General features: G+C 40.5%; 1 protein-coding gene across 5 annotated transcripts in view; it reads right to left on the bottom strand.

The window, feature by feature from the left end:
* The window catches only part of PGM5 (phosphoglucomutase 5), a 187,259-nt gene that overhangs the window by 5,698 nt on the left and 153,995 nt on the right, over positions 1 to 27,566 (bottom strand). The window contains exons 8-11 of one of the 5 annotated variants that reach the window (XM_081930622.1): positions 16,527 to 16,662; positions 15,080 to 15,263; positions 13,589 to 13,723; positions 5,563 to 5,622 (exon numbers count right to left, since the gene is read on the bottom strand). In XM_081930622.1, the coding sequence (XP_081786748.1) occupies positions 5,563 to 5,622; positions 13,589 to 13,723; positions 15,080 to 15,263; positions 16,527 to 16,662 (515 nt within the window). Of the gene's footprint in view, positions 1 to 3,468; positions 3,493 to 5,562; positions 5,623 to 7,649; positions 8,247 to 13,588; positions 13,724 to 15,079; positions 15,264 to 16,526; positions 16,663 to 27,566 lie in introns of those variants that run through there. The other 4 variants (XM_081930624.1, XM_081930621.1, XM_081930625.1 and 1 more) reach the window with 4 other exon arrangements.

Here is a 27,566-nt window from a genome sequence, read left to right as displayed (position 1 = left end):
TAAGTTGTGTCTTTTCAGTTTCTAGTTTGGGTATCAATGTGATGAAAGCTTCTTTCCACGACTCCGGTGCCTTCTTCCCTTCCATAATTTCATTGCAAACCTCCATTAATGGATGTATCAAATAGTCTTTCAATGTCTTGTAAGTTTATATTTTGATTTATGGTGTTTTATGTGGCAATTGCTTCAGGGTGGTTTGTTCATAAATGAAAGGTCTCATAACTGAAATGAACTTCAAAAGAAATACATGGCTAAAGAGTTTCAAGTATCAATTTCATATGGCACTGACTTATGGCTGCTTATGGCAACTTTCAAAACCTTGATCCCTTAGAAACCTTTCAAACCAAGTTTTATCATTCCCTACTAGAGATCCCTTATTACATGTCTAATATAGCTGTCCACTTGGAGGTCGGTCAAATCCCTGTTAGTGCTCGTATATGGATCCTGAAGATCCATTACTGGATAAAACTCTTCTTTCCTGTCAGGCTGGCATCCTTAACCCTATCAATCACTATCAATCAAAATGGAAAACTACATTTTATGAAAAGCTAAAAGGCTTGGAGTTTTCGTCACAGGCACTGATAGCCACAGGTTACGAGAGAGCCAGAGCAACAATTCGCCAATGAATCTGGGATGTAGAATTTCAGTGTCATAGAATCATAGAATCATAGAGTTGGAAGAGACCACAACCCCCTGCCAAGCAGGAAACACCATCAGAGCACTCCTGACATATGTCATATGAGTGAAATGAATAAGCACTCAGCAATCAAAGACAATGGTTTTGCCCCAGAAATTTATCTGTCAAAATTACAAATATCTAAATATAGACGGCCGTTCACCCTCACTAGATTCAACATGCTGCCATCTGTCTTATTGTAGGGGAGATATGTAGGTAAATCATATGCGGAGCGAGTCTGCCTCTGTGGCCTGATAGAGGTGGAAACCGTATCTCATGTCTTGCTATGATGTCGATTTTATGAGGATATTCGCTTGGTCTTTCTGTTATACAGAAGATTCCAAGTGGGTCTGAACCTCAATGCTTAAAATCCCTCATAGAGGATAGGGACCTAGAGATCACGCTAAAGGTGGCCAGATTTTGCGCAACTGCCAAAAAACTCAGGGAAGAAGCTGTGCTATTACAAAGACTAAGGCCTCAGATACAAACTCTAGATAATATTTTAGATTAAGACCTAAACCACATTTCTAATGGCTGTCATATTCGTATTGTTTATTGTCATAAAGGTAAACGGGACCCCTGACCCCTGGTCCAGTTGTGGCCGACTCTGGGGTTGCGGCGCTCATCTCACTTTATTGGCCGAGGGAGCCGGCATCCAGCTTCCGGGTCATGTGGCCAGCAGGACTAAGCCACTTCTGGCAAACCAGAGCAGACACAGAAACGCGTTTACCTTCCCGCCGGAGCGGTACCTATTTATCTACTTGCACTTTGACGTGCTTTCGAACTGCTAGGTTGGCAGGAGCAGGGACTGAGCAATGGGAGCTCACCCTGTCGCGGGGATTCAAACTGCCGACCTTCTGATCAGCAAGTCCTAGGCTCTGTGGTTTAACCCACAGCGCCACCCGCGTCCTTGTTTATTGTCATACTTGGTTGTTAATTCAAACTTAATTCTATTGTGTTTTATGTTCGCTTAGCACGGTATGTGCATCTGGTCTGGGACTGTAATAAATTTCATTCATTCATTCATATGGCTCACATCATAGAAAGATGGAGGACAGGTTGTTTTCATTTATAAATGCCATTCTTAATCTGAATGGATTAGCTTCAAGTGAAACAACCCTAAATCAGACCTTGGAAAAGTCTTGATAGATGCTGAGCTCCAAAAAAATACAACGCTTTGTCTTTTGGCTTAACTTGCTTCCTTAGGCACTGTGGTCTTTGAGAACTAAAAACACTTGGGTCTAACAAATGCCTATGCAGCTCTCTCAAATATATCAGGGGCCCCATAAAATCCCAGGAAGGGGTGGATATCTGGTGGGCATTTGGACCCAAAGGATCAGGAATGCCGTCTTAACTATGGACTCCTTGGGAGGGAAATCATAGGGAGAGATTGCTTGCTGTGTAAATATTGTTGCATATGGAATGTAAAGAGACACCACATTCCAGGGCGGGTAGCACTTTAAAATTGGGGTGGTCAGCTGCAAGTAGAACCCTTGCAAATGAATGCCTTGGGCAGCCCATTCAGGCAGCAAACTTACAGGCTTCAGGATGTCTATTCAGGCACCATAAGGAATGCTGTGGGAAAGCTAGTATGATTTTATAGCACTGACATTTTATTAAAGAAAATCCTCTTAGTCTATTAATTGTATACATTCTAGTTTATTACATTTGTAGAAATGTGCTTATCTTAAAAAAACAATGGTTCTAAAGAGAATATCGTACGTTGTTTTTAGATTCACACACACACACACACAAGTACTGCAGAAGACCCCATCTTGCTTCCAGTGTGGGAGAGAAGGGACTGCAGAAGTGGTCGCCTTTCTTTCTCCCCTCTTGCTTTTCATCAAAGATGACACAAACTGCCACAGTTCTTCCAACCTTTTGTAAAAATGTTTTTAATAAAAAACCCAAACCCACTACCTGATTACCATATTGGCCTGACTATAAAAGTCAAGGGGGGGGGAGACAATACCCAATATAAGCCGCTCCCTTTCTTGCTCTCTCCCTTCCTGGCCTTGGGGGAGAGGACGGGGGACTATGCGTGTGGGGGGGGGGCATCGCCGCTTTGCCACGCTCCTAGCACTGTTTGCCCCATGCTCCTGGCTACATACTGGATTTTTGTAAGGTCGCGAATATAAGCCTCAATTTAACTTTTCACGGATGGAATTTGGAAAAAAAGTGTGGCTTATATTTGGGGCAATACAGTAATTGTAGGTAATTAAATAACTGACTAAACAAAGTCCAAATCTTTAGTAAGGTAGCAACATATCCAAACAAAGTCTTTCTGGGGAAACAACTTTTATCAACACATGCTCTGTTGGTTTTACTGGACGGTGCATCTATTTAGACCCATGAATATATTTTACAGTTTGTAAATTAATACTGAAAAAGTCAAAGTACAATAATATACAGCTAAAAATAGTTCAGATAGAGATTCAAAGATACATGCTAATCACTTTATTATCCTGTTCTCCTTTACATCAAGATCAAATCAGGCCCAGTGTGACACAACTAAATTTAGCATAGTCATGGTTTGGCTTGATAAAGACATATAATGAAATTATGACAGTGCATTCAAGTCCAAGGTCCTGTTCATACATCAGTTGTGGCTAGTAAATGACCCTAGGACATGGAGGGGCTCAGTCTCCGCTATTTAGCAGGCTCCAGACCTGTAGCTTTCAATCCATTATAAAGAGACCTTTCAAACTTACATATAGAATCACGACCAAAATCTAGCACAGAATGAGATACAGTCATGAACAGATTTCAGTGGTGTTAATGATGCTTGTGCTGGACTATAGCCTAGGACTTCAGATTTGCTGAAGAATGAGCAAGAGACTTATTTTCAAAGTAACACAAAAAATACTGAAAAGCAACGAAACTACTCAATTAACTGAGGTTCTACCCCCCCCAAGGAGAAACCTGCCCCCCAATGTCCTCTTTTGGGGGGTATATTTCCCCAGCATTCCCCAAAGAAGCTCAACAAATGGGGGTGGGGGGTGTTGATCTCTTTAGAAAAGCTCAACGTTTTGGCTGCTCCCCCAATATATATCACAGTTCTTAATCGGCCACATATGGTTGGTAAACCTTTAAACAAGAAGTCAGATCCAACCTAGCAGAAGCTAGAGTCAGAGCTATTGATCCAGGAACAAAGATTAATTCTGTGTCAGATAGGGTTGCACTCTACAGGACCGAACTCTGACCATGGATGTGTGAATGATGGTTGTGTGCAGGTGGGTCTTTGCCTCACTTAGGTTGGTAAATCAACTCCATTAATTCCTACAGAGCACATTTCATCCTGTAGTAACTCCTTTATGCCTCCTCCCTTACAAAATCCTGGCAGATGGGAAAAGTCTTTCTTCTTAGAATCGCCTTCATCCTATAACTAGTTTTAATAGTAGGGGAAGATGCTTTTATGTCACTGTGATGTGTCAATTTTATTCATTGTTTTGTTTTCTGGTGTTGTTTTCATAGATTTTGCTTTTATAGACTGTTTTGTATTTTGCTATTCTTTGCAGCTTAGTTTTTGTTTTGTTAGCTGAAGTTTTAATGTTTTATTCCTATTTTTAAAATCCTTTATTATCTTCCAGCAACTCAGGACCTTCAGACCTGTACAACATAGTCTGAACAAAGCTTTATAATAATAATAATAATAATAATAATAATAATAATAATAATAATAATAATGTTTTAGTCTTTTAACAATATTGGGAGTCTCCTTGGACAAGTAAAGAAAGACAGAGCATTTGTGTTTATTTTTTAAAATAAAAATGAACACAAAAATAAATAATTGATGGAACTGGATTGCAGAATTGTTGTGATGGCCAACAGCTTAGATGGCCATAAAGGGGATTTACTAGATCCATGGAGAACAAAATTATCAGTGCACGCTCCACTTGCAATGGCCAGAAAATTCAAAAACAACACCCAAGGCTATTGAAATCATTACACGTACATTCATGATTTGAATTTAAGCTACACTAATTCTGTCTATTTCTAACATAGACTGAATTTTATCTTTAGTGAGTTTCACAACTATTTTTGAGATTTGCTTGCTACACAGATAACACAATTACCTTTGCATTTTGACCAGGTTTCATTTATCTCAGAGAATGATTATTTCCCCTCTTTTGATGGAAGTGAACTTGTGCACACTTTATTAATGAAACCATTAAAACTAATAATTCCATAATGTGCTAGAAAGGATCAGTGTTCCCACTGTCATTGATAAACTAGTATAATTTGTCTTTCTTTTTAAACTGCTGCTTAAGCAAGTAAGAGGTAATGGAAAAAAGGGTGATATAAGGAAGCTACACTTTAGAATTAAAGCAAATTAATCCAGAATTCTGAATGCAACACAGTATCTGGCTGTTTCTACCAAATGCCACAGAGACTGTATATTTCAGCTTTATTAACTGCATCTGAATACAGTTAAGAGTGCTACTCTGTAGAAGCTTCATAATAGTCTTTGTACATAATTTAAATTTACAGGAAAGTGTTCTAAAGTCTCTGAAATTCTTGGCAGAGTTAAATATTTAGGGAAACTGAGGTCTCCAGACATTTAATGTAAAGCAATAGCTCTAGAATTTAGAAAAACCTAACTGATCAGACCTTTCAAATAGGAGACTTGAAGGCATTCTACGTAATGTTCACAAAATGTAGACAAGCATGTTTTTTGATAAGGCTACCTTTTTATTTTTTGAAAAACATAAACTGGGGATGGTGCTGTGCATTTAAACAGAGTAATTACATAGGAATTTGTAAAGTGGCATTAGAGATATAGTGCTATGGGAAAACATGCTGCTTGAATTTCTACATGCAAGGTGCTACATTAAAGGCACAGGAGAAGGGCCATTTAACAGTGCTGGAAACTCTTGCAGTGTGTAGACCTTAGAATGAGTCTCTGTTGGATATAGGTCTTGAAAGAAGAAACAAGCATAGTTGTTAACCTATGTAAGATAGAGAGAAAACAGGACACCATAAAATAACTATCTCACTGTCCCATTTTTCACTTATCTCCTGTTAATCCTGCTTTCATCAATTAACATGGAAATGTCCTTTAACTGGCCCAGCCTCTTAAACAAGAGTTCTTTCCCTAGTCTTAATTAGATGGGTGAAAATGTCTCAAATATTTCAGTGTTTCATGTTGGCAGAACATTTCCTATTGTTTTCTTGTTCATCTCACAGTACTTTGGAAAATAAATCATTTGAAAAAGAATTGACTCTGTTGCCAGAGGTTTGTTAGACAGGAAATATGTCCAGATTTGTGTGTGTGTTTTACAGGCTGCAAAGTTATCACAAATGCACTACAGGTCTCCTCAGGTATGTCTGGAGTGAAAAGCAGTAGTTAGTCTTGTCTCTTCCCATGACGCATTTCCATTTGAGTTAAATGGTGTCCACGCTGAAAACAATTCTACTTATCAGCACTACCGACATGTTTAATCCCAAGTTATGACAATTTACTGTTTTAGCAAAACCTGCACCAAGCAGAGTCAAGGTCAGGGTGGTGCAGCAGCAATTATGTGTAGTCTATTATATTACTTGCATATGTAGTCCCTCTAGTTCAGGATAACAAATCTGTGACCCTCCAGTGTTGCTGGACTACAACTTCCATAATCTAGGAATGTAGGCTAGGGATGGCGGGGGCTGGGAACCCAACAATTTGGCTGGGAGCCATAGTTTGTGAATTGGGAGAATGATGACTTAAATTCTTTTGGTGCTGGGTTCCATTCTGCTGTCCTCCTTTTGCCAGAGCAGAAGGTGCATGTGGGAGAATGGGCCTCAGCTGCACTGAACCACCATCACTGTTCATGCATACGGTCTGCTAGCAACTCGGGTGGCCAAGTGAAAAAGAGGAAAGGGCTCCATTGTGAAGTGGCAATTTAAGAAAGTGCAGCTCAATTCCCACTTCTACACAAGTATTTTAAGCGCAGTAGCTGTCTTTAATCTGGACACCCTACTGGATCTTAACCACACACCAAGACACCACACCATCTCTGCTAAGCTGGGGTTAAGAACTATGCTCTCTTTTCCAGGACAATCTCATGGAGTGAGATTGTCCTGGAAAAGAAATACAACCGCAGGTTTGAGCCACATGCTAGTTCTGCAAAGACTTCATCTTGTATTCAGTCCAAGTGTAATGGTGGGGGCTCTCTCCAATGTTACATGTGAAATCTTTACAGGACCGAACTTTTAAACTGCTGGAATTGTGAAAGGAAATGCCCTAGAAAAACATGTGTAACTATGCAGTGCACTTTTGAAATAAACATTAAAATACTCTAAAATTAGAGAAATCCTGTGCATTGAAAAACTATGGCAAAATATTTAGTTTTATCATGCAAACTGAAGGCAATGCCATATAAGTGTTTCCACAATACGTTGACTAAAACTTTCCCCATTTTGCCTGAGAATATGAGATGGCCGTGAACGACAAAAAAGGTTGAATGTACACCCTAAGCTTTCCTACTGGCAGGGATAAAAAAGGACTTCCCACCCTCTATTCAGCAGGAATTGGACTTCAGGAATGTGCAGGCATCCCACTCAATCCCATAGAAACTAATGCTTTCTGTGCCTCAATTAAATGGCTATTGAGAAGCACCAGAAGCAGCAGCATCGGGAATAACACCATAAATACATTAAATACATCAAAGTTTTTTTAAAAAAATAATAATTTCATATTGATAACAAATTAACAAATCTTTCCAAATTCAAAAAACAAAAAACAATACATCCAATTATATAGTCCAAATTAATTAATTTCAATAGCGACTTCCCGTGTTCTGTATTTCAAGAGCTAATATTCATCCTTTATTTTCTGCTGATATTGCTCATCTCCTCGGTGGTATAACTGTCTCTCTCTCTCTCTCTCTCTCTCTCTCTCTCTCTCTCTCTCTCTCTCTCTCTCTCGTTTTATTTTACCATTCCTTATTTATAGTCACGCAGGGGGCAATTTTTCCATATTGTTCTCAGTCTTAATATTTTAAAAACACAAGTCCTCTTTTGATTACCCCTCCTTTTTTCCTGCTGATTCTTGCTCTAAGGAGGCTCTGGGCTTTCATCCAGGGTTGAAGTTAACTGGTGACATCTTTAATCTTTCTAAGCATGCTGATGTTTCATATATACAGTAGGGATGTACTTGGCAATCAGTACATAATACAAAGATTATTTCAGATTTCCTCATAAAAACCCACACCGGCTCTCCAGGGCCCTCGGACAGCTGGCAGGCATCCAGAGTCTATCGCTGCACTCTCTTCAAGCTATATGTAACAATATTCCATGCAAGCAAATGCATCTTTTGTAAAGTACACCCCCTTTTGTAGTACAAATACAAAATATCTCTGACCTCCTTTCGTTAAAGGAGACTGGTACTTTCATTCTTCTAACTGCGTCATAGTCGCCGCCACCATCTTCCTCAGCCTAAGCGATCATATCTGATCTTGCTCTGCCAATTTTTGATTGGGGCTTTCCGACGAGGACTGTGATTCCGATACATCCAATTAATTTTACGCCTCCTGTGTTTCCTTTGAGTAATTATTTCTTTCTTGACGAGGTTCGCCAAATCATGAAATAGCAGCTATAATGAATACAAAAGTACGGCAGCCGCTCACCTCATTCATCAAGACGACAAGAAAGGAGTCTTTTTGAAGTCTGGAACTTGGCCTCCAACGATTGTGTAGTTTAGCAGATTTTTCTTTTAACTCTTTCCTGCCAGAACATACCTGTTTCCCCCCCCCCCCCAAATCTTTTAATTTTTAAGAAACAGGGACACCTGGCTGATGAGACTGACTTTGGAGAGTTGTCATATTCATGTCTGGACATCACCCAGCATCCCCCTGCCTCCACATCTTGTTGCGGAGCGCAAATAATGGACGGTCTGCGGGTGGTGAGGGTTAATTACCCTCATTTAACCCTGAATTACTGGCATGACTGGCTGTCTGATCTCTTGGGAGGCCACCATATCTCATTGTCGGAAGCCGGAAGTGCCTCCATCAAAGTTTAGACCCCACATAAAAAATAACTCCTTTGTGCCCCCCCCATTTTTGCACCCACCAGTTATGGCAGTAAAGGAGAAATTCCACCAACAATGCAGATACATATTTCCTCCCCTTGTTTTAGTCCCTCTGTCAATAAATAAAACTTTAGAAAGAATTTCCAGCGAGGTTTGGTAGCTCTTTTTCTCCTTCCCTTTCCCTCCCCAGCTTCTTATTTGTTTTTTATTTTTGACCCTGTTATACAAGTGCTCTGCAGGAACCCATGGCTTGTCAGTGCCTGCATTATCCCATCATAACCTTCCCCCAGAAATCTCTGTACCATTTGGAGTTCAGAAAGACACAAGGAACTTAGCCTTGCCCATAGTTATACACCAGGAGTCACAATGTTATTCTCTAAAATTTACAGTGTCTGGAACACTTAGCCTTTAAATATCAAGCTGCAGGGGTGATATATATGGTGATATAAATCATAAACCATAGACATATGATGATTTATGTTTGTAGAAAACAAACTGCAGTTTGATATCTAAAGGTTCCAGGCACTGTAAATTTTAGAGAATAACATTGTGACTCCAGTGTCCTGGTGCAAAGGACGATTTTCCAGTTCACAGCAGACACTTAAAAAAGAGCTCCCTTCCACTGGGGATGCTTAAGAAATTAGAGTTCTCTGAATTTCAGTGTGAAACTGACCTAATCTGTATATTAGAATATAAAGATCCTTTGGATTTTACTTCTCTGAATTTTGTGATACAGTTCTCAATAGAGAAAAAGGATACCATAATGCAAATATGTTTAGCAATGTGCATATTGAGATAAAATATGTATTTAAATTTTTATTTTGTGATAGAAAACATACTTAAATACAAATTTTCATGTTGGTTTATTGTTTTTATATAAAGCACTGTCTTAGTGAGCAGATTCAAAAAGAATCTACTTTCGACCTGTTTCACGCTCCAGGCTCCTCTCTCTTTTTATATTGCTGCTGCCTCCCTTGCCTCTCTATGGACTCATTCATACTGTTCTCTAATGTGGATAGTTTTGTGTACCTTCATGAATTCTCCATTGTCTACATGATGTTCTCCTTTAAATCATTTCCCCTCCCCTCAATCCAGATTTTCTCGTATCAGATATATTCCAAAAAGAAGGGCTTGTGATAAAATCTGGATGGAGGGAGGGGAAAGTGTGGGAGGCAGCAATTTGAAAGAAAAGGTCCTAGAATCATAGAATCATAGAGTTGGAAGAAACCACAAGGGCCATCGAGTCCAACCCCCTGCCAAGCAGGAAACACCATCAGAGCACTCCTGACATATGGTTGTCAAGCCTCTGCTTAAAGACCTCCAAAGAAGGAGACTCCACCACACTCCTTGGCAGCAAATTCCACTGTTGAACAGCTCTTACTGTCAGGAAGTTCTTCCTAATGTTTAGGTGGAATCTTCTTTCTTGTAGTTTGGATCCATTGCTCCGTGTCCGCTTCTCTGGAGCAGCAGAAAACAACCTTTCTCCCTCCTCCATGTGACATCCTTTTATATATTTGAACATGGCTATCATATCACCCCTTAACCTCCTCTTCTCCAGGCTAAACATGCCCAGCTCCCTTAGCCGTTCCTCATAAGGCATCGTTTCCAGGCCTTTGACCATTTTGGTTGCCCTCCTCTGGACACGTTCCAGTTTGTCAGTGTCCTTCTTCTTGCATTGACTTTTTTAGCTGCCACGTCACACTGTTGGCTCACGTCAAGTTTGTGGTCAACCAAGACTCCTAGATCCTTTTCACATGTACTGCTCTCAATCCAGGTGTCACCCATCTTGTATTTGTGCCTCTCATTTTTTTTGCCCAAGTGCAATACTTTACATTTCTCCCTGTTAAAATTCATCTTGTTTGTTTGGGCCCAGTTCTCTAATCTGTCAAGGTCGTTTTGAAGTGTGATCCTGTCCTCTGGGGTGTTAGCCACCCCTCCCAGTTTGGTGTCATCTGCAAATTTGATCAGGTTGCCCTTGTGTCCATCATCCAAGTCGCTGATAAAGATGTTGAATAATACCGGGCCCAAGACAGAACCCTGTGGCACCCCACTAGTCACTCTTCTCCAGGATGAAGAGGAACCATTGATGAGCACCCTTTGGGTTCAGTCAGTCAGTCAGTTACAAATCCACTGAGTGGTAGCATAGTCAAGACCACATTTTACCAGCTTCTTTACAAGAATATCATGGGGCACCTTGTCAAATGCCTTGCTGAAATCAAGGTAGGCTACATCCACTGCATTCCCTTCATCTACCAGGGTTCTAATTCTGTCAAAAAACGAGATCAGGTTAGTCTGACATGACTTATTTTTTAGAAATCCATTCTGACTATTGGTGATCACAGCATTCCTTTCTAGGTGCTCACAGACTGTTTGCTTAATGATCTGCTCCAGAATCTTCCCTGGTATTGATGTCAGACTGACTGGGCGGTAATTATTTGGGTCTTCTCTTTTCCCCTTTTTGAAAATAGGGACAACATTTGCCCTCCTCCAGTCTGCTGGGACTTCGCCTGTTCTCCAGGAATTCTCAAAGATGACTGCCAGTGGTTCTGAGATCACATCTGCCAGTTCTTTTAATACTCTTGGATGCAGTTCATCTGGCCCTGGAGACTTGAATACATCTAAACTAGCCAAGTATTCTTGTACTATCTCCTTAGTTATTCTGGGCTATGTTTCCTCTGCTGAATCATTTGCTCCAAATTCTTCAGGTCGGGCATTGTTTTCTTTATTGGAGAAGACTGAGGCAAAGAAGGCATTGAGGAGTTCAGCCCTTTCTGTGTCCCCTGTTTGCATTTCACCATCTTCTCCTCTGAGTGACCCCACTGTTTCTTTGTTCTTCCTTTTGCTACAAACATACCCATAAAAGCCTTCTTTGTTGCTTTTAACCTCTCTAGCAAGCCTGAGTTCATTCCGTGCTTTAGCTTTTCTGACTTTGTGTCTACACATGCTGGCTATTTGTTTGAATTCCTCTTTGGTGGTTTCCCCCCTTTTCCATTTTTTGTACACCTCCTTTTTTAATCTTAACTCAGTTAAAAGTTCTTTAGATAGCCACCCTGGCTTCTTTAGGCACCTTCCATGTTTCCGTCTCCTTGGTATTGCCTGAAGTTGTGCTTTTACTATCTCCCTCTTAACAAACTCCCTGCTTTCTTTTAACACAGTTTCTTTCAGTAATCAGCATTCTATGCTAACTAGCATTTTTATAGTTTTTTAAAGCATCTGATCGATTTCTTAGTATCTACATTAAGAGCAAAGGTGTAAATCATGATAGCTATTCTGCAGATAAGGATAAGCCCAAATTTCAGGTGCTACACTGCCCTCTCATCGCCTGACAAGGATATTCTTGTAAAGTTTCTCACCAGTTGACAAAACTGTAAAGCAAGTATGATCTTGCAAATGTTGGCTGCACTCTGCTGAAATGCTCCCTCCTCTTTAGAACAGAGCAGATTTTGTTTATAAATACAAGAGGACTCTCAAAGCTGCTTCACATTTCTTCCTTACAAGGAATACAGAACTTGCCTGGACTTTGGTATTCATGTTTCCTAACTGTAATATTATTGTGGCGAATCACTGGGATGCATTAGCTAAGTTATTCTGCAGACAAATTGGCTTGACAGAAAGTTATTTTAAAAATGTTGAATTTTAATTTAGATTTGCATGCTAGCAAAGAAGAATAGAAAGGGGAAGCAGCTAAGCTTCTCATCAGCACATAAATCTTGACATATTTGTATTTCCTTCCTTTCTACCATGGAAACATATCACAAATGAAGACGCTAATTAACATCAACTAGTGTAAAGTGCACATAGATGTAATTTTACATGACTTAAGTTCTATAAGCAAAAAGCAAATGTTTGTAATAGTAAAGGTTTTTGCTATGCTTGCCTGCCCACCCCCTGCAGCCTCAGCGCAGCTCGGCCAGCCTGCCCACCAGTGCCGCAGGCTCCTCCGCAAGACAAGGTGCTAGGCCGGGTATGAGGCAGACACCTGAGCTCAGGCAACCTGAGTGTGCCAGCCACATGGCTAGTCCTCAGCACACCTGGGCAGCAAAGGAGCTTCTGGGTCACTGGGTGGTGGGGCAGGGTCTGTAAAAAAGGACCCCCCCCGCAAGACAAGTTAGTTTGGGGTAGTCAGTAGGGCTGGGAGATATTTACTCGAATCTAATGTGCACCTTTTTTGCTTTGTGAAAATTAGAGTGTGCATTAGATTTGATGGCACATTAGATTCAAATAAATATGGTACTTTGCATGCTGAATGTCCCTGGTTCCTGGGCATTTCTACTTTAAAAAGGATCAAGTTGCGGGCAATGTGAAAGACGTCTGCTACAGATTCTGGAGACCCACTGCCATTCAGAGTCATAGCTGTCAACTTTTCCCTTTTCTTGCGAGGAATCCTATTCGGAATAAGGGAATTTCCCTTTAAAAAAGGGAAACGTTGACAGCTATGTTCAGAGTAGCCAATCTGGTATATGTGGTCTGACCTGTTATTAGGCTACTTCCTATGCCCCTTTGTTGTCTGTGTGAAGCAGTGTCCTCAATCTTGGTAATTTTCACAATGCCAACATAAATCACAAAACTGGGATTTCATTTTGGCAAGTGCATAAAGGAATGGTTTCACAGAAATGGAACTGTCACATGGATCTGTCAGTATATGGGTATGCTTTAAGCAGCAACAATGCTCCTATTTGCATGTACAAATGGAATTTGAGAACTTCTACATTTCAGGTGTGGTCGTGCTATCTGATCTCCAGGAACAGCTCATCCACATCGCTGGTCCTCTTCACAGCCAATGCAAACTGTATGCAGATGTCACAGGCAATACAGTGGAAAGTCCAACCCATCTGATTTCCTTCGGGGCCTCCTCTCGCCTACAAGGCATGCAATTTTTAGGAAAAGAAATCTCCAACTGCACTTACCTGTGGTTCTTTGTCGTGTTTGTTCGGGTCCTTTTCATAGCTTTCTGCATAGATCCTGAGAGTGGCTCGCACATGACTAGAAGCACTTAATCTGAAGATGAGTCTGGATGCATCCGAGAAAATTATCCTTAGCCCCTATTAAAAGTAAATACAGTTTATAGATGGTGCAAACAGAATTTTTGAGAATCCAGAATGCGGCAGCTAGACTGGTGACTGGGAGCGGCCGCCGAGACCATATAACACCGGTCTTGAAAGACCTACATTGGCTCCCAGTATGTTTCCGAGCACAATTCAAAGTGTTGGTGCTGACCTTTAAAGCCCTAAACGGCCTCGGTCCAGTATACCTGAAGGAGCGTCTCCACCCCCATCATTCTGCCCGGACGCTGAGGTCCAGCGCCGAGGGCCTTCTGGCGGTTCCCTCATTGCGAGAAGCAAAGCTACAGGGAACCAGGCAGAGGGCCTTCTCGGTAGTGGCGCCCACCCTGTGGAACGCCCTTCCAGCAGATGTCAAAGCAATAAACAACTACCTGACATTCAGAAGACATCTTAAGGCAGCCCTGTTCAGGGAAGTTTTTAACGTGTGATTTTACTGTATTTTTGGTTTTTATGGAAGCCGCCCAGAGTGGCTGGGGAGGCCCAGCCAGATGGGCGGGGTATAAATAATAAATTATTATTATTATTATTATTATTATTATTATTATTATTATTATTATTATTATTATTATTATTATTATATTCTGTCAACTAACAGCTGCTTCAAAGGAATATTCATTAATCTTATAGCTGCCAAGATTTGTACAGTGGCTAACTAGAAAAAGAGAACAACTCCACTCTAATAAGTTCAACAAAACATGGAATATAACTACTTTATCTAAATTAATATATCACAGCAGAATGAAAAAAAGAACAAGAGTGAAACACATGCATAGATTTTGTGGTGTTCTGGAATGATAAATTTCAGTATGCATATTCCCAGCTGTACAGTTATTTTGCTTTATTGTTATTTGTCTATTCTTTTTATATTAATTAGCTTAAGTTATAGGGGAGGGATAAGAATACTTAAACTTTCTTATATTTAGTTATTTAACATAATTCTATACTAAGTCAGAATATACTGCACTAATTTGCAACTTATGCAATTGAAAACTATCCATGTGCTAACTACAGCTTCAGTTACTGTTAATAGCATTTTTATTTACATGTACAAATTACTTGGTTGGATCCAGAGTTAAGACTGTCTGGGCTGATGGAAGTAGTTTTCTTTGTTCCCTCCCCATTACAGCAGACTCTCTCCCCCTGAATATACTCCTCTGAGAGTCAGAAAACTGTTGAATAGGATGTGCTATAATGCATGGAGCTGGGGAAGTGATTGATGAAAACTGGGTGCAGACAGCTTCTTGAAAGAGAGCTCTGTTTGTGGTGAAATGCACCTTCATCCAATTTGGGGGCGGTCTTCCCTTCATACCACATATCTTTATTTGCCTTTCATACCTGTCTTTTGGTCACAGTCCCATCAACGGGATCCACATATTCAAAGCTGGTTGCTTTTTGCACACTGTAGACATTGCTTCCAACAGCAAATTGTTGATTACTGAAAGATTTGTCAGTGATCAAAGCCTCCAGGTCTCTCATTATGAAATATGCTGTCCTGGGATCCAGAGCTTCATAATCAAATCTTGAATTGAAGGAATTAAAAGAATAGCAAAAACATGTGGCATGGCAACATATTAAAAACCTGTGTCTCCATGGCAAGGGTCAGTCTACACCAAATGCTTAATACTAACAGCAAACTCACCCTTCAAGTGTGATTATAGAGAAAATAGCAGCATTCATGCACAAGAGGAAGGTTTGTAGAAGTGCTGAATTGTTAAAGAAAAAAGGGGAGAGGAGCTGGGAGGCATGCTCAGTTGGCATGAAATGCTGACGTGTGCTTGCCCTGCACCTAGGGAGCCTGCATCTGAGCGGTTTCCCGCTTGTCCTGTGCTTTCCAGGCAGGATCCAAACAGTTTTGCCTTTCCCCTGGAAATTTAGTGCTAAATCAGAACCAAAAGGCCCTCTGCGGAAAACCCCACTGCCATTGGTTTTGATTCAGCACTAATGCACAAGTTTCCGTGGGGGAAGTGGCAGGGCAAACAGAAGTGTGGATAAGCCCTCACTGTGGAAAGGGGGAAATGAAAAACAGGGGTTGCATGGAGGGGGAAAGAGGGGACTCAGATAGGGTGTGGCTGGCTGGCATCCTGACCAGGAGAACTACACACTGCAGCATTTTGTTGCAGGTCCTATTTGTAAGGTTTAATGGAGAATAAGTTGACAGGAAAAATGAAACCAATGTTCTACAAATCTATGAAAATGCATAAAGAAAGTTGCTAAGTCATAAGGTCACTTCTTGACACACAAGCCTTGAGGAGGCTCTTTGCCACCTCCCAAACTCTGCCCAGCACTAGAGCCTCCAAGCCTCTGAGCAAGAGGCTAAAGACAGCATTTCTTAAACATTGCTTTCCCAAAGGCACAAGATGACTTATTAATAAAATTTCTAGTTTTATAAACATACCATTCACATTAAAATAGTTTGTTTGGCCTTGCTTTTTTTGAAGGCATTGTTACCCTATCCATTTCCAAAAAAGATTCTAAACCAAACTCCATGCCTTGGCTGTAATCTACAAAAGAATTCATGCTGAATCCATACCTGCCTGCAGGAGTTTTACAATGGCCCCACTTTCTCCTTACCAAAACACAAATCAGCACTGCATATATCTGTAGTAGATTTAAGTTGTGGGTTGTAGTTTGACAATAATCACCTCTACATATGAATGATTACTTTTATAATTTATAATTTGTTAAGAGTATACAGTCCTACAGGCACTGTACTCTCTACAAACACACACACAAAATTCATTGCATTATGCAACTGACTCTTCTATAGATCAGCCATTCTCACCTACAGTAGTAGTGGCGGCCAAATTTTGCCCAGTGCTCTCGGACAATCTCTTCCACACTCTGTTTTCGAACTGCTATGATTGACAGCCAAATTAGGACAGCCCAAAGTCCATCCTTCTCTCGAATGTGGTCAGATCCTAAGAGAAAAATATAAAAAAAATACACTGCATGTTAAAATATAATGCTGAAGATGGAAAACAAAGGTTCTGGTGTATAGTAGCTGTTAATTCACTTTATAAGGGGGGTTAGAGTCTTGGCTCTGTTCCCTGGAAAAGATCTATATTATTGTTAAGTAAAAAGGGCTGGGTGGCGCTGTGGGTTAAACCACAGAGCCTAGGACTTGCCGATCAGAAGGTCGGCGGTTCGAATCCCCGCGATGGGGTGAGCTCCCGTTGCTCGGTCCCTGCTCCTGCCAACCTAGCAGTTCGAAAGCATGTCAAAGTGCAAGTAGATAACTTCCCTCCGGCGGGAAGGTAAACGGCGTTTCCGTGTGCTGCTCTGGTTCGCCAGAAGTGGCTTAGTCATGCTCCCTCAGCCAGTAAAGCGAGATGAGCACTGCAACCCCAGAGTCGGTCACGACTGGACCTAATGGTCAGGGGTCCCTTTACCCTTTACCTATTGTTAAGTATAATACCTTAGGCCAAGAAGTTAAATCAAAATGGCACATCTGTACGGCCTCTGTTATTTTCCAGTTGTGTTCCTATTGTTCAGGTCATTTTTGTTTTTTAAAAAAACAACCCAACTTGATCCAAAGTTGTTTGATAAGAAGGCAACAACCTTTTAGGATGGATTCAGAAACATCAAACAGAGGGTACAAATTAATAGATATGTTTATCACTGTGTTCTAGAAAACTTGCTCACTATTTTGTGACATTTTGGTTGATCCTAATAAATGTACAGTATTGCCTGACTGTGGAATTAAGAATTACTGTTAGGTAAGAATTACTGTTACTGTTAGGTAAGAATTACTGTTCTTAATTACTGGAATTAAGAATTACTGTTAGGTAAGAATTACTGTTAGGTGACAGAGGTCTTGTTTCAGAAAAAGCTTTGATGTATTTGTAATCCACCCAGATGGAGGAAAATTCTGTTCATGGTAGTCAAATTCCTCAAAACACAAGAGTGCATGAAAAATTAACATATAATATGCAAAGATCTCACACAATTGGAAATGAAGGAACAATGCAGAGAATTCGCATTTGTTATGAAAAATCAGAATGCAAACACTAAGTTCTTGAACTGATAATTCTTTTTTCTATACTTCTGTGCAATGTCATTTATTCCTGAGGTTTCTGCTGCTGCTTTCATGCTCATAATCTACTGTTCTGTCTTTCATCACTTTTTGCATCATCCTGTATCATCTCTATTTCTCTGTTGTATATCTTACCAATGTCTTATGTTGAATGTATCAAAGGCAAAACGCTGGATTTCCCACCAAAATTCTCCTGTCCTCCCCTTTCTTTCACAGTTGAAGCAGCTTCCTCTGTGCCATTCAGAGGTGTTTACAACTCTTTGATTCCTTCCACTGCCAGATGAATAATACCTCTTCAGTATCAAAATGGCAGCAACTTTCTGTTTTGGGGGATGACAATTTGTGTGGCAATGTCTGATGCCCTGACCCCTATTTAGTGGCTCTTGAGAATACCTGAGTGTGTCCCTGATCTAGAGTACTGTGTTAGCCTGCCATAGATACCTCCCTTTTCAACCAGACTCCTTCTCATGCCTTCCTCTTGGCCCCCAGGCTCGGCATCCCTCCTCTCACATGCCTGGAGAATTCCTCAATTATGAGTTGCTGGGTTATCCAAAATATATCACTAGTTTATAAGAAGCATGGCTCCATTTCTCTCTCCTTATTTAGGACTTCTTCATATTCAATTTACTGCACAAGGACCTGTCTGCTGTTTGCATAAGCTTGGAGATGAAGTAAAAAAATATTCCTGTTGCTGCCGAGGATTAGCTCAAACATATAAATCATGTGCACGGCTTTCTTAACAGTGATTAACAGTTTGCTGATGAAACTTTGGGCAGTGATGGCTGTTGCTGCACCTTCTTTTTCAAAGCCCAAGTCATTGCTCGTAATGCCCATGACTTACTAAATTCATCTGACAAACTCTGTTCTGCTGCTACAAAAAAAGAATAAGTTCCAATAGCATGGGTTGACCTCCAGGATCTGCTGCCAGAAAGCAAGCCTGAGAACACAGCCAAGTGGCACATCCTCCCCACCCAAAAAAAACCCAGTTGTCCTTTTACAGCAGAAAGGGTACTTTCATTTACCAGGCTGAAGTCTCCTTTTTATTATAAATCTAGGCTTTACATTTCTGAAAGTTTACAGTTTACATGTTATTACTAAGGAAAACAAGCTGACATTGTTGATTGGATACAGCTTTACAGGACATTTAATCATGTTGTTGTTGTTGTTTAGTCGTGTCCGACTCTTCGTGACCCTATGGACCAGAGCATGCTAGGCACTCCTGTCTTCCACTGCCTCCCGCAATTTGGTCAAACTCATGCTGGTAGCTTCGAGAACACTATCCAACCATCTCGTCCTCTGTCGTCCCCCTCTCCTTGTGCCCTCCATCATTCCCAACATCAGGGTCTTTTCCAAGGAGTCTTCTCTTCTCATGAGGTGGCCAAAGTCTTGGAGCCTCAGTTTCAGGATCTGTCCTTCCAGTGAGCACTCAGGGCTGATTTCCTTAAGAATGGATAGGTTTGATCTTCTTGCAGTCCACAGGACTCTCAAGAGTCTCCTCCAGCACCATAATTCAAAAGCATCAATTCTTCAGCGATCAGCCTTCTTTATGGTTCAGCTCTCACTTCCATACATCACTACTGGGAAAACCATAGTTTTTACTATACGGACCTTTGTTGGGAAGGTGATGTCTCTACTTTTTAAGATGCTGTCTAGGTTTGTCATTGCTTTTCTCCCAAGAAGGAGGCGTCTTTTAATTTCATGACTGCTGTCACCATCTGCAGTGATCATGGAGCCCAAGAAAGTAAAATCTCTCACTGCCTCCATTTCTTCCCCTTCTATTTGCCAGGAGGTGATGGGCCCAGTGGCCTTGATCTTCGTTTTTTTGATGTTGAGCTTCAGACCATATTTTGCGCTCTCCTCTTTCACCCTCATTAAAAGGTTCTTTAATTCCTCCTCACTTTCTGCCATCAAGGTTGTGTCATCTGCATATCTAGGGTTGTTGACATTTCTTCCAGCAATCTTAATTCCAGCTTGGGATTCATCCAGCCCAGCCTTTTGCATGATGAATTCTGCATATAAGTTAAATAAGCAGGGAGACAAAATACAACCTTGTCGTACTCCTTTCCCAATTTTGAACCAATCAGTTGTTCCATATCCAGTTCTAACTCTAGCTTCTTGTCCCACACAGAGATTTCTCAGGAGAAAGATGAGGTGATCAGGCACTCCCATTTCTTTAAGAACTTGCCATAGTTTGCTGTGGTCGACACAGTCAAAGGCTTTTGCATAATCAATGAAGCAAAAGTAGATGTCTTTCTGGAACTCTCTAGCTTTCTCCATAATCCAGTGCATGTTTGCAATTTGGTCTCTGGTTCCTCTGCCTCTTCTAAATCCAGCTTGCACTTCTGGGAGTTCTCAGTCCACATACTGCTTGAGCCTACCTTGTAGAATTTTAAGCATAACCTTGCTAGCGTGTGAAATGAGTGCAATTGTGCGGTAGTTGGAGCATTCTTTGGCACTGCCCTTCTTTGGGATTGGGATGTAGACTGATCTTCTCCAATCCTCTGACCACAACTGAGTTTTCCAAACTTGCTGGCATATTGAGTGTAGCACCTTAACAGCATCATCTTTTAAAATTTTAAATAGTTCAGCTGGAATACCATCACTTCCACTGGCCTTGTTATTAGCAGTGCTTTCTAAGGCCTATTTGACTTCACTCTCCAGGATGTCTAGCTTCTCTGAGTTATTCAAGCCCCTTCGCCACGGCAAAGCAGTGATCCATGAAGGGGACATTTAATCATAGAGAAAGGCAAATCACTTTTGGGGCAATTAGAAAGTTTAGACCAGCATGGCATGAAACTGCCACAGTCTGCCTCTATTGTCCAATGTGGGTAAAGAATTTATTACTGATATTTGGATCAGTTGCCAAATATAAGGAAATGTTGGGGAAACCAGATGCTAACATAAAAGAGAAAAAGCTCATATTGCTACAACAAGTAATCATGGGAGGGGAAAACCCCACCTTAAATTTATACATTACTGCTCATCTCAATCTCTAAAGTGTTCTTTATATAACCTAGCATATGTTTACAGTTTAGTACACATACTTATATGTAAACTACTTGGATATTTTTAATTAAGCGCTAATATAAAGTTTACTAACTAAATAACTATTGACAGCTACTTAAAAATAACAAAAGCTGTCCTCTCCTATTGCAATAAGAAAAGCTTCTAGATAAGATAAGATAAATTTATTGTCATTGTCCGTATATACACAGTATACACAACAACGAAAATCAAGCACCCAAAGACCGGGTTCACATACACATTTGCACGTATCTCCAACACTCTCATCCTATTCAGACATAATCTATAAAACATAACATAATCCAGAATATAACATAACCTATTAAAGGCGTAACATAACCTAAAACCTATCTCATTCCTTCCTACTCACTGCTTGCTATTTCTTGCAACTGGCCCTGAGATCATTATTTAGTGCAATCAGAGCTCTTGGATAGAAACTATTCAGAAGGCGTGTGGTTCGTGTTTTCATTGTCCTATATCTTCTGCCCGAAGGCAACAGTTCAAAGAAGTTGTGAGCAGGATGGGTGGGATCTCTCAGGATATTGTGTGACTTCTTGAAGCTGCGAGACGTGAAGATCTCATCCAGGGTTGGTAGTTGGAGCCCAATAACATTCTGGGCAATTTTAATTATTCTCTGTAAAGCTTTTTTATCCATTTCAGAGCTGCTCCCATACCACGATAATATACTATAGGTTAAGACACTCTCGATGGTACTGTGATAATAGGACAGAAGTAGGTGCTGAGATAGATTCAGTCCCCTGGGCATTCTCAGGAAATACAACCTCCCCTGCACCTTCCTCACAACCATATTAATATTTGCAGTCCATGAGAGGTCCTCAGAGATATAAATGCCCAGGTATTTAAAACTACCAACCCTCTCCACCTCCTCGCCATTTATGTGCAATGGTAAAAATACACTTTTCTTTCTCCTAAAGTCAATTATGAGTTCTTTGGTTTTTTTGGTGTTAAGCATAAGATTGTTTTCTTTACACCATTGAATTAACCCCTGTACTTCTTTCCTATAAGCAGCTTGTGTTTCCTGTGGTAAAGGTAAAGGACCCCTGACCGTTAGGTCCAGTCGCAGACGACTCTGGGGTTGCACGCTCATCTCGCTCTATAGGCCGAGGGAGTCAGCGTTTGTCTGTAGACAGCTTCCAGGTCATGTGGCCAGCATGACTAAGCCGCTTCTGGCGAAACAGAGCAGCACACGAAAATGCCGTTTACCTTCCCGCCGGAGTATTTATCTACTAGCACTTTGATGTGCTTACCACGTTTCCTGTGGTAGCTGAGGTTTACTTTCTCTGGTGTGATGAGAGAGAACAAACCTTACAACCTCCCTGAGATGTAAACACACAGACAGATGGAAAGCCCTTCTTTCGGACTTCCGGTCGGCGCCAGCGTTAATGGCGGTCCTTGCTTCGAGCTCCGAAGCAGGACTGCTCCACGAGTTCGGGTCTGACCCGCTACGGCGAGCGGGGGACCCCTAAAATCACAGGTGCAGAAGCCTGTGAACAAGGAGACTTGGTGGGCACCTTTGCGCCCCCCATAACTGTGAAAGAGCCTTTTTAAAGGCTCCGGAACGGCATCGGGAGTGAGCGCGGTGCTGAGAGTCGCTACCCAGCCCGTGGAGTGAAGCCGCGTCGCCATCAACGGAGAGCGCCGATTCCTTCCTGAAACTACGGACCGATTGCAACACCCGTGAGTAAGACTGAGAGATGTAACGGGACATTAAAATTTGACATTTGGCTGAAAACGGGAAAGGCTCTAATTAAGGAAGTCTGCCTCCCCGAACTGCATGATAAACAAAGCAACGAAATAACAAGCTGCATTTAAAAGGAAAAATTCTTTTTTAATCTGTCAAACCTGACATTGAACTTAGACCTCCCCCCATCAGGCAGGAGAAGGGGGGAAGAAAATTGGACACTGTTAACCTGCATTAAAATAAGCGGACGGAAAAAATCTTTCACTGCCAAACCCCCCTGGGTCGGGCTGCCTGAATAAGGCACCAGGAAAGTGAACTGTCAAACTAATTTGGGATACAAAGTGGACTTTATCTGAAACAAAATTACGGGACTTTAGAGGAATTATTTTGCTGAACTTTTGGTTGAAACAAAGTAAGGATTTACAGTTTGACTCTTGAATTTTTTCATCGCTCTATGTTTCCTTGTTTCTTTGTCTCTTATTTCCATTTGGATACAATTGAATGCTTCCTCTAGAGGGTTTAAAAGGAAACAGTTTCATTGAAAGAGAAACAGTGGGAATTTCCACTTGTAAACTTTTCCTGTGAGAACGACCTTGAGGACATGAGCGCCCCAGTGGATGAGATATCAACTAGATCAAAAGCAAAGCTTGCACAGAAGAAAAGGGGCTCGATATCAGGAGCAACGCCAGCTGCACAGGAAAAGGCAACTACAGCATCAATGGATCCTATGACACAGGCACTGCTTAAAATAAATCAGTCTTTGGAAGCATTGACAAAGCAGTCTACAGAGAATTCTAAAAAATTGACAGAACTGACAGCAAGATTGGATTTGAATACTGCAACTGTGACATCTAATACTGAATCTATAAACAGACTAATCCAAGAAAGTACAGAAACAAGAAAAATTGCGGAAAGTGCCAAAAGTACCGCAGAGGAGACAAGGCAAAAGTTTATCCCGATTGCTAAAAAAGTGAATGAACATGATGCAACTCTGGCCTTAATGGAACTGCAGAGGAAGGAGAAAAATTTGAAATTAAGATTGGTTCCTGAGAGTGAGGGGGACAACCTTGCGGAATTCCTTACAGAGAACTTTGCGGAATTTTGGCAGGATGAATTGGAGGTAGATGAGGAGTTTGTAATAACCACAGCCTTTCGGCTGGGCAGGAGACAGGGCAAGAAACCAAGGGACTGCCTAATCACACTGAGATCTAAGGAAGAAAGAGATAGAATATTGAACCTGCACTATCAAAAGGCACTGGTGATCCAGAATTCTCAGACACAGATCTTCAAGGACATCCCTAAATACATTTTGGAGGTGAGAACCCTCTATAAAGATCTGGTTGACCTGCTCAAGAAAAATTCCATCCCATTCAGGTGGGAGTTCCCACAAGGATTGTCCTTCAACTTTAAAGGAAAGAAGATTAAAATAAGAACAATTCAAGATAAAGAACAGTTTTTGGAGAAATACTCAGAGGACCTGCAGAAAGGAACTGTAGGAGAGAAAGAAACAACTGACATTGCAAACCTATCATTTGGACTCCTCTCAATACCATCGGAGGAAGAACAAAAACTTGGAGCAGTCGGAGGGAAAGGTACTTAATAACAAAATGTCCCTGCAACTTCTGAGTTGGAACTGTAACGGTTTGAACCTTCCCCGAAAAAGACGTCAAGTTTTTCACATTTTGAAGAAAGAACAATTAGACATAATATGCTTGCAAGAAACTCATATTGCCAGGATACACAGGAAATGTTTGACAATTAAGAGACTGGGACAGGAATTTATCTCATCAGATAAAGTTAAGAAAAGAGGTGTGGTGATTTATGCAAAAGAAAAATTGGCTCCAAAAATGATATTTAAAGATGAACAAGGAAGATACCTGGCAATTGAAATTCAAATTCAAGGATAAAAAGTTTTGATAGTAGGAGTTTATGCACCAAATGAAGGGAAGGCCGAATTTTTTAAGAAGTTGCATGAGACTTTAATGGATTTCTTAGACTACAAAATCGTAATGATGGGAGATATGAATGGAGTTGTCTCCACAAACATGGATAAAGCACAGAGACAAGTGATCTCTAAAGAAGGAAGACTACCAAAGACCTTTTTTGAAATGACTGAAACTATGGACCTTATTGATATTTGGAGAACAAGGAACCCTCTTGAGAGAGGGGGAACTTTTTTCTCTGAAGCAAAAATGACATGGACAAGAATTGACCAAATTTGGGTTACTAGTAGCCTGGCGCCAAGAGTTAAAAAAACAGAAATCTGCCCAAAAACCTGCTCCGACCATAACACGGTAAAGATGGAGATGAAACTGACAACAACTGGATCCTTTAGATGGAGAATGAATGACACCCTATTCAGAGATGAAGAGATTTATAAGAAGGCCCAAAAAAACATTGAAAGATTACTTTGAGATAAATTTGAGAACAGAAGTGGAGAAAAGAACAATCTGGGACGCTAGCAAGGCCGTGATGCCTGGTTTCCTAATTCAACAGAACTCCATAAAGAGGAAAAAACAAAATGAGAAGAAAGAATTTTTTTTGGAAAAAATGAAAGAAGGAGAAAAGAAACTGAGATCTAAACCAAAGTCTCAAGAGATTTTGAGAGAAATAAAGTATTATCAGATGCAATATATGGAACTGATGAATCAAGAAATAGAATGGAAAATAAAGCAAATGAGACAAAAAACTTTTGAATCGGCAGACAAATGTGGGAAACTTCTGTCATGGCAACTGAAAAAGAGGCAAAGATTGAACACTGTGACACGTCTTGAAGTGGATGGAAAAATCATCCACAAGCCGAATGAGATAAGTAATTGTTTCCAAAGTTTTTTAAAGAAATTGTATGCACAAGGGCCAGTAAATGAACAAGAAATAGAAGAATTTATTAAAAAAATATGGATTACCAAAAATTTCAGAACAAAGCAAAATGATCCTGAATGAGAAAATTACAGAACAAGAAATAGAGGGTGCCATTCAGAACATGCAACTGGGGAAATCACCAGGACCAGATGGCTTGACTGCTAGATACTACAAAGCGCTGAAGGAATGGTTAATACAACCACTGAAGGAAGTATGCAATGAAATTTTGGAGGGGAAAAAGGCTCCCGAATCGTGGAAAGAGGCATTTATCTCACTTATACCGAAAACAGAGACTGAAAAGAACCAGGTCAGGAACTACCGCCCTATATCTTTACTGAATGTGGATTATAAATTTTTTGCAGACATTCTGGCAAAAAGATTTAAGAGAGTGCTGTTAGGGGAGATTCACAAGGACCAGACAGGCTTTCTCCCAGGGAGACAGATGTCAGACAATGTGAGGAACATTATAGACATTTTGGAGTTACTAGAGGTGGACATTAACAGGAAAGCTGTTTTGATTTTTGTGGATGCGGAGAAAGCCTTCGACAACATTTGCTGGAGTTTTATGAAGAAGAATCTCCAAGGGATGGGGGTAGGCCAAGGTTTTGAAAACGGTATAGGTGCAATATATTTTAAACAAAAAGCAAAACTAATTGTAAACAATGTGGTAACGGAGGAAATACCAATAGAAAAAGGTACACGACAGGGATGCCCAATATCCCCTTTGCTTTTTATATCAGTCCTGGAGGTTTTGTTAAATATGATTAGAAGGGACCAGTTGGTTAAAGGCATTCAGGTCGGAGTCAAAAATTACAAGTTAAGGGCATTTGCAGATGACCTAGTATTAACTTTGCAACAGCCAGACACTAGTACCAAAAGAGTATTAGAATTAATTGAGACATTTGGTCAAGTAGCAGGATTTAAACTGAACAAACAGAAAACGAAAGTGTTGGAAAAAAATTTAACAATGGAAGAAAGAGAGAGATTTCAGAGTGAAACAGGGTTGGAAATAACAAAAAAAGTGAAATACCTGGGGGTGAACTTAACATCTAAGAATGTGAACTTATTTAAAGACAATTATGAAAAGTGTTGGACAGAAGTAAAGAAAGATTTAGAAATATGGTCTAGACTGAAACTTTCCTTGTTAGGCCGAATTGCTGTTATTAAGATGAATGTATTGCCTAGAATGTTATTTTTGTTTCAGACGTTACAGATTCTGGACAAGATGGACTGCTTCAAGAAGTGGCAGAAAGACATATCCAAATTTGTCTGGCAGGGCAAAAAGCCCAGAATAAAATTTAAGATTTTAACTGATGCAAAAGATAGAGGGGGCTTTGCCCTGCCGGACTTAAGACTTTATTATGAATCAGCAGCTTTTTGCTGGTTGAAACACTGGCTACTTCTTGAAGACACAGACATTTTGGATCTGGAAGGGTATGATAATAACTTCGGTTGGCATGCATATTTATGGTATGACAAGGTAAAGGTGTATAAAAGTTTCAAAAACCATATTGTTAGGAAAGCATTATACAATGTTTGGATTCGATATAAAGACTTGTTGGAAAGTAAAACTCCCAGGTGGTTGTCACCAATGGAAGCTAAGGCGGTGAAAAAACTTAATATGGATTCTAATTGGCCAAAATACTGTGAAATCCTAGAACAAGATGGTGAGAAGCTTAAACTTCAGAGTTATGAGAAACTAAAGTTCAAAGTTCGAGACTGGTTACATTACCATCAGATAAACGAGACATTTAAGCAGGACAGGAAAATAGGATTTCAGAAGGAGAGGTCAAAGTTAGAAACAGAACTGTTAGAACCCAATACTAAGAATCTGTCTAGAATGTATAACTTGCTGTTGAAATGGAATACACAGGATGAAACGGTGAAATCAGCTATGATTAAATGGGCACAGGATATTGGTCATGACATTATGTTTGCTGACTGGGAACAGTTATGGACCACTGGTGTTAAGTTTACGGCATGTAATGCCTTAAAAGAGAACATAATGAAAATGATTTACAGGTGGTACATGACCCCAGTCAAGCTTGCAAAAATCTACCATTTGCCCAATAATAAATGCTGGAAATGTAATGAGACTGAAGGTACCTTTTACCACCTTTGGTGGACCTGCCCAAAGATTAAAGCCTTTTGGGAAATGATCTATAATGAAATTAAGAAGGTCCTTAAGTGGACTTTTCCTA

Source organism: Podarcis melisellensis, assembly GCF_964234715.1.
Source record: "Podarcis melisellensis genome assembly, chromosome: 11".
In the NCBI taxonomy this organism is placed as follows: domain Eukaryota; kingdom Metazoa; phylum Chordata; class Lepidosauria; order Squamata; family Lacertidae; genus Podarcis; species Podarcis melisellensis.
The sequence above is the reverse complement of the archived record's forward strand: the minus strand, read 5'-3'. Positions and strand labels throughout refer to the sequence as shown.